This window comes from Ammospiza caudacuta, chromosome 14, assembly GCF_027887145.1.
Source record: "Ammospiza caudacuta isolate bAmmCau1 chromosome 14, bAmmCau1.pri, whole genome shotgun sequence".
Classification (NCBI taxonomy): Eukaryota; Metazoa; Chordata; class Aves; order Passeriformes; family Passerellidae; genus Ammospiza; species Ammospiza caudacuta.
The window spans coordinates 14,007,318-14,014,812 of record NC_080606.1 but is presented as its reverse complement, the minus strand read 5'-3'; the positions used below and the strand labels follow the sequence as shown (position 1 = coordinate 14,014,812).

General features: G+C 55.9%; 1 protein-coding gene across 1 annotated transcript; it reads left to right on the top strand.

The window, feature by feature from the left end:
- The first annotated feature begins 2,913 nt into the window (after positions 1 to 2,913).
- Positions 2,914 to 7,142, top strand: EDA2R (ectodysplasin A2 receptor). Its single transcript, XM_058813990.1, has 8 exons — positions 2,914 to 3,000; positions 3,637 to 3,815; positions 4,570 to 4,655; positions 4,815 to 4,979; positions 5,448 to 5,594; positions 5,720 to 6,189; positions 6,421 to 6,469; positions 6,847 to 7,142. The coding sequence occupies exons 1-8, from the start codon at positions 2,914 to 2,916 to the stop codon at positions 7,140 to 7,142; spliced, it is 1,479 nt and encodes a 492-aa protein (XP_058669973.1).
- Positions 7,143 to 7,495: the final 353 nt, after the last annotated feature.

Below are 7,495 nucleotides of genomic sequence, written 5' to 3'. Positions count from 1 at the left end.
GCCTGCATCCCTGCCAGCCCCCCTGCCCCAGCCCCTGCTGGGCACATGGGGAGAATCAGCAGCACTGAAGCTTTCACTGGTTGCTTTCATTTTGTACCTTCTCATTTATTATTTTCCTCACCCTTGTTTTCCTCCCATAATCCTTTAGCTGCACACAAAAGAAATAGATTGGATTCCAATACAGTCTAATTTTTTTTTTTAAATTACACTTTCACAGAGAAAAGACAATGGCTGAGCTGTGGTGCTGTCACAGGGTGGATGAACTGCAGCTCATGCTGTGTCTCTGCTGGAACCATTTCATCTCATGCAGTGAAACTCATTCAGCAGCTCATGGCTTTGGTATCTTAAGGGCTGATGCAGTGGGGAGCCCATTCTGCTCTCCTGCTCAGGCAGGATGTCTCTTTAAGGCAATAAAAGAGTTCTTTAACAAATTAGAGATGTTTTCAAGCTGGATCTCGTACATTTGGGACTGATGGCAGGAGGTTCTTCTTCCCCTCAACCTCTGAGTACATCGATACTGTGCCCCATGAATACTCATTGTTACTGTGTCACCTTTATATTCTCCTGTGATAGATAAAATGTGCAGCCCTGGAAGTGTCAGGGAGACTCTATGTGGCTCCCAAAGAGGTGGGAATTGTTAGTTTTGGCTTTTCCTTGGCTTTTCCAGTTGTTTCAGTCAAACATTAGGTGATCTATGGTTGCTGCCATACCAGAGCAGCACCAGGTGGTTTAGATGTGTCCTCCATGTACAAATCAAATGCCTTGGGTCTGGTGGTATTGAAATAAGAATTACAAAGATCCCCCAGCTTTGAATTTCATGCCTGATACTCAACCAAGTGTTGGTGCCCTGTACTGTCACACTTGAGCAGCAGCAGAGCTGCCCTGTGCCCAGTATCCTGCTAGCACGCTGGGTATGGCTGTCTGCCCCATCTTGAGTGATTCCATCATCCTGGCAGAGCTCCTTGTGCTTGGAGCAGCCCTGACACAGGATTCCTTTGGCCTGTGTAACTTTCTGTATTTGGCAAACTGCTTTAAACCGGGTTCTTGTGGGGAGGGGGCTTTGAGGCCATTGTCTCAGCTGCAGGCCCTTTGAAAGGCTGGAAAATTCTGTAAATATATGAGGAAAAGTGGCAAAGCTGTGTTCACAGGACAGTTTCACCAAAAACCCTGATGGTTTGGGTTTGGGTTTTTTTGGTTTGGTTTTTTTTTTTTTTTTTTTTTTTGTTTTGGTTTTTGTTTGTTTGTTTTGTTGATTTTTTTTCTACTAGTGCTCTTTTCCTTGCATTACAGCACTTTAGAGGGCAGGTAAAAATCAGCCCCTTGCTCTCCCTATTCTGGTGTCTGGGTTCCTTTCCTGTTGCCTGCAATCCTGTTTCATTCATCTTGTGCTGTTATTAGGAGCAAAAGCCTGACCCAACTCCAGTCCTGTGGCATGCTGGGCTCCTGGATCAGCTGGGTGGCACCTGCCCAGTGTGCCAGCCCCCAGAGGAGCTGTGTGTCATTCATCTGGGACCTGCTTCCCTGCTTTTTATTTTCCCCCCTGCACTCAACCTGTAGCTGAACCCTGACACCCAGTCCTGTGCTTGAGACAGAGACACTGGGATCACCACCTTCTGAGATGGTGACAAATCTTCTTTTATTCAGTGGTGTCAGGACCTTTATGCCAGTTACAAGCTGTGCCCGTGCCCCTCCCGAGTCCCTTGAGCCCCTGCTGGCCTGTCCCCATGGGCTTGGCTGCTGATCCTGCATCAGCCCATGTGCTGTGAGCAGGAGGGAGTGTGACTCATGCTCTGTGCTCGTCTGGGCAGACCTCATCTCCCATGAATCTCGGCCCTCCAGAGCCGGGGGAGCCCAGCCAAGTGTCCTCTTCCAAAAGGCACCGGCAAGGGAGTGGTGGGATTAGGCAGAAAAAGCCTGCAGAGGAATGCTGCTGTGGGAGGGGAAGGAGCTGTGGCAGGAGGTGTGGGGGCTCTGTAGATGATCCCCCCTCTGCTGCAAGAGCCAGACATCTGGCCAAGCTTCCCTCCCAGAGGACAGCTCTGGTTCTCCAGGCAGTCCAGGCTGGTGTCCTCCAAAATGTGTTCACTATTCCTGATGGGTGTTGAGAACTTGCTCCCAAGGCAGGTTGAACAGTTTCTCTCCTGACTTTCTGCACGAGGTAATAGGAAAAGCAAAGTGGAGATTGGTATAGTGAAAATGGATTTTATTCCCTGTCTGTCGTCATGGGAAGCACCCATCTAGAATCTGCAGAAATAATCAGGCAGCCCCAAAACTCCACATAAATATTGCTCAGATTTGCAGCGTCAGTCTGAACTGCTTGCTCTGATTGAGATGCTGGTCCTGGGCTGGTTCTGGTGTTACCTTCTGCTGAGCTATTCATGCACCTGGGGAAGGCTCTGGAGGTGTTTCAGAGGGAGGTGGGAGCTTGTTCTGTTTGCTGTGAGTGACACCATGCAGAGATGAAATGTGCATGGAGCAAGAGCCTGAGAGATTGCACAGCTCCAGGCTTTTTTTTTTTTTGCTGAGCCTTTGCTGGGGCCAGGCTCTCTCCTGATTGTCTCTGGTACCCAGAGCCACAGCTGGGGCTGGCAGAATGCACTGGTGACCCGAGAAGTTCGTGGTCACACTTCAATGCTGTGACTGAAATTTCATTTGCTGCATTGTGAGGCTGTGAAATGGCAGCAGAATGGGGCAGCCCATGACCAGCCTGGGGCTGATGGAGCCATGTGGAAGGAGCAGGAGTTCCCTCCTGCCCAAGTCCCACCCACAGTGCTCAGCAGTGCTGGCTGCTGTCCTGGCCAGGTGGAGATGTCTACCCAGAGATGGGCACACTGCTCATCCCAAATGTGTTAGGGCTGGTTTTGATCTTTCTGCCTTCTCTTCCTCTCATCCCCAAGCTCCCCTCTCAGCACAATGGCCTGCCAAGAGAGCGAGTACCTGGATGACCAGAAGAAATGTGTCCCCTGCAGGAAGTGCATGCCCGGGCAGGAGCTTTCCAAGGTAAATTGACTTCTCTGTAAGGAGTAGAGATGATCATGGGTGGCACAGCTGGGTTAATCCTCTGCCAGCCTCCCTTCAGAAAGGTGATCTTAGGTCCCAGCATGTTGGGAAGAGCTGAGACTTGGCAGGATGGGATGGTGGCTTGTTTCACTTACCCTGGTAGAAATGTGAGACAGTGGAAGCAGGAGGTGATGAGGGATTTAAGGCAGCACAAGAAACAACCTGATTTCCTTTTTTGCTGGTGGAAGTCTAAATTTCGTTTGGGCTATAGCCCTGAGCAAAGTCACGCTGCGTGGCTGGGCTGCATCAGGGTGGGTGCCAGCAGGACACTGCTCCAGGGGGTCTCAGTGGTGGGAGGTTTGGGTTGGTGGGAGGTTTGATCGGTGGGAAGCAGCAGGGTTCACCTGGTGGTGCTGCTGGTGCTTTCCAACACCCAGAGCACACCGATGGGCCCCAGCTGGGAGCAGACAGGGTCCCTTAGTGTCTCCTGGGAGCTGCACTGGTGGTGGCTGCTCTCAGCTGGGTTCTGAGGACCCCACGTGAACGGTGGCCCTCAGCCCCCAAAGAAGGGACACTCAGCACCATTTTGAGCAACGGTGGCCCCTCACCTCATGTCCCCACCCTGTCCCCTTGCAGGACTGCGGTGATGGCAGCGGCGGGGACGCGCAGTGCGTGGCCTGCCCTCCCAGGAAGTTCAAGGACCGCTGGGGACACCACGGCTGCAAGCCCTGCCTGTCCTGTGCCCTCATCAACCGCGTGCAGAAATCCAACTGCACAGCCACGGCCGACGCTGTCTGCGGGGAGTGCCTGCCGGGGTGAGCAGGGCTGGGCCAGCACAGCCACACCTGGGGCAGGCAGGGAGGGGCTGGGCACAGGGGGCCACCCAGGGTCCTACATGGCACCCAAGAGGAGCCTGGTGACCCAGTGGTGTCTCTGTGAGGACGCTGCTAATGGTGTGGAAGTCAGACCCCTCTGGAGGGTCCTGTTGTAGCTCCAGAGAAGGAAACCTGGAGGTTCACATAAATGAGCTGTGAAAGAAAACTTCCAGACTCACATTGTTCTGTAGACACCGGGGTGGCTGAGCTCTGGAAGATGAAGTGTTGTAGACCACTACGGTTAGTAGTCCCCAAAGAGGGGGTTTAAGGGGTTACTGAAATGAAATGGCTGCATACAGATAGCCTGTGCTGCAGACACTGCTGGCCAGCTCCAGTGTAGAGTCTCTTCTCAGACAGAGCCATAGCTGGGGTGTTCCCAGCCCTGTAGGGAGCTATTAACCATTAAAATCCACTTCAGCAGACATGCTGGGGAGGGAGGGCTCTTGGAAAGATGTTGCTTCTTGACAAATGTCTAGACATGAGCTAGTAGGTGTGGTGTGGCTCCAGCCAGCAATGAGAGCCCTGTTGCTCCTGTTGCCAGCCAGGCAGGGGTGCAGGATAGCTGTCCCCTGTGCTGTGGGGTGCAGGATAGCTGTCCCCTGTGCTGTGGGGTGGGTGGCACAGCTGGCTGCACAGCAGGGTGGTGTAACACACGGGTTACCAGGCTAAGCTGAGCCCGTGTGCTGTGTTCCAGGTTCTACAGGAAGGCGCGGATCAGCGGGCAGCTGGAGTGGGAGTGCATCCCCTGCACCAAGCAGACGCCGTCCTCCGAGCCACAGTGTAGGTGTCCCACCCTGCTGGGCTCAGGGCAGGTGACATGGGCACAGGGGAGCCACAGCCCTGCTGGGGGAGGCACAGCCAGGCATGGGGTGAGGGATGGGCAGGGAAGGGTGGTCCAAGCCTCGGAGTTTGGCTCCAATGCTGTGTGGATGTTTGCAGGTCGCTCCAGAACAAACCTGGTGAAGGTCGCTGTCCCTACTGTACCACCACAGGACACAGCCCTTCTTGCACTGACCAGCAGTGCCCTGGTCATCATCGTCCTGGTGCTTCTGGCACTTTCCATCATCTACTGCAAGCGATTCTGGAAAAGCCAGTGCCAGAGAGGTGAGTTGGTGCTCTCCTCCCTGCTGTGCCACTCACCTGTGCCTGTGGCCCCTTCTTGCAGTGTAGGGCATTGCTGAATTCACAGCACAGTGACCCAGCTGTTCCTCAGCTCACACAGAATAGACACCTCATCCTGCTTTTCATGCCTGCAGGGCCTCTGTGTGTGCTTTACCTGCTCAGTGACAGAGGAGCCTTCCTCCTTCTTAGGGCCATCAGGAGGAGGAGGCCATTTCACTGTCAGAACTGGCAACCCTCCCCTCTGAGGTTTTTCTGCTTGGGTGGCTCTTTGCTGCAGAATGAGGAGGGCTGTAGGTGTGGTGGCCAGGGTTGGGGCAGGATGGCATCCAGCAGCATGCCAGGGAGCTGCTGGGCTCCAGCTCCTCGCTGGCAGACATACCACAGGGCTGAGCACATGCTAGGGAAGCGAGCCAAGCCTTTGCTCAGGCTGTTTCTCCTCTTTCCTCCAAGTCTTCCTGAGGACTCAGAACTTCTCAGGCCAGCGAGCAACGTTCCCAACTGCAGCAGCTCCTGGCAGGTTCCTGTGTGAGGAGCAGATGTCTGGACCCTGCTGCCTGGGTGTGAAGAATTTGAGCCCTTGCTACAGGCAGGCAGAAGGTACCTGCTCTTGTTCTTGCCCTGGGGAAGGGAGGATGGTGCTGGGCTCCAGGATGAGAAGCCCTGAGGCAGGAAGGATGGACTGGATGCTGAGCTTCACCGATGAGTGCTGGTTTCTGTTCCAGGCCCCGTGGAAGCGGTGCAGTTCATTTCTGATGGGGAAGCCGTGGGTCTCCAGCTCCCCTCTCTCCAGCCAGAGATGGACTTGCCACCAGCCATCGCAGCCAGCACTGCCTCCAAGGCCCAGCTGGGCAGGAGCCTGCTGGAAAGCCAGCCCCTGATCCGGGCCTCGGGCCATGGGGACTGCCTGGAGGGGGTCCTGCCGCCCCCCGCCCCCAGGCAGGGCACGGTGGAGGCCCTGGCCCCCCTCTCCTCCTGCGCCTCCGAGATGCAGCACAAGTGGCCCCACGCGCCCGTGGAGTGCACTGAGCTGGACCTGCAGAAGTTCTCCAGCCAGGCGGAGTTTGTGGGTGCTGAGCGGCTGGAGGACACTGCCGGCCGGGCTGGGAGGAGGATTCCAGCAGAGAGCAGTGCTGGGGTGCAGGAGAGGGCTCATCACCTGCCCACAGCTGAAACCCCACCTGGGGAGCAGCCGGTGAGTTCCTCCTGCCTTATGACTGCTCAGAACTGCTGCCAGTTGCCCAAGGGCTCAGGCACAGAGGGCTTGACATAGGGGTAGGAATATGGACTGAGTTGTGTTAATATGGGGTGGAGAGGCTGGAGAAGGAGCACCATTCCCTGAGCCCCTGTGTGAGCCCTGGGAGCAGAGCCAGGCTTGGCTGTTCTCAGGGGACTGCCACCAACCTTGGGGTCTTTGTCTTGCCAGGTGGATGATGCCCAGAGCCTGGTGACTCAGATCAGCAGCACGGCCAGTGGTAAGTGACCTTCAGTCTCCTCTTTGTGCTCCAAGTATGGGCATATCAGAGGCAGGTTCTTGGAAGGGAGCTCCTCCAGAAGCCCACCAGGGACTCACCTGACTTGTGGCCTTTGGTCCACAGGGTATATTTTCTTTGATGCTGCCTCGAGTGGCCTGTGGGCAGGTGGCCCAGCTGTCACCAGTTACCAGCTTCACCAGGACTGAGCCAGCTCCATGTTGCTGCGCTCTAAAAGCGATGTTGGAGGAGATCCCTGCCCTGGCAGGGTGGCCTTTCACCTGCTCAGCAGGGCCTGAGGCTGGAGGCTGTTCTCTTAGCCCTTTTCCTATTTGCCTAGGATGTGTCCTAACCCACCTTTGCTGTGTTGCTGTCCCCAGGTCTCCCCATAGCAGAGCTGCCCCATTCCTTGGTGCAGTCTCTGGCCTTCCTATTGGACCCTTCCTTGAACGGAGTAAAGAACTTCAGCCACGTGGCTCTGGAGCTGGGGCTGATGCCGCAGCTGCTGGGGCGGATCTCGGGCTTTGAGCAGCTGGTGGCACACTTCACCTCTGCAGGAGCCGTGGTCACCGTCCCTCTGCTGGCGCGGGTGCTGCAGCGGCTCCAGCGCGTCGACGCCCTGCTGCTGCTCTGTGACCACTTCACGCTGAGCCCCGCGCCCGACCGCCAGCGCTAGGGGACACCCGGGGACACAGGGACTCCAGGCACTGCTGAAACTGTGGCCTGCAGGCACAGAACCTCCCTGGGCAGGAGGACACAGAGATGGTTTTTGCGTCGTGGAATGGACATGATGGGCGCCTCTGCACAGGGGTTCGGGAAGCACAGCTGTGCCTTTTCCTTGCTCAGGCCCCTCCAGAGGCTGTTTTTGCTCTAGTTGTGGCACCCTTCCCTGTTGGTTACTGTGGTGCTCTGGCTCTGCAGTGAGCCCTGTCCTGCCCCACTGTTGCCATGGGGTTCCTCAGCCATGGGGCTCACTGTCCACGGGTAGTGCCCTCCTATGAGCCCAGCCATCTCCTCCCTTCCATTCCA

Coding starts and splice junctions, on each gene's coding strand:
- EDA2R (XM_058813990.1), top strand. CDS start 2,914: ATGGCCTGCCAAGAGAGCGAGTACCTGGATGACCAGAAGAAATGTGTC. Junction 3,001..3,636: donor CCGGGCAGGAGCTTTCCAAG/GTAAATTGACTT, acceptor GTCCCCTTGCAG/GACTGCGGTGATGGCAGCGG. Junction 3,816..4,569: donor TGCGGGGAGTGCCTGCCGGG/GTGAGCAGGGCT, acceptor GCTGTGTTCCAG/GTTCTACAGGAAGGCGCGGA.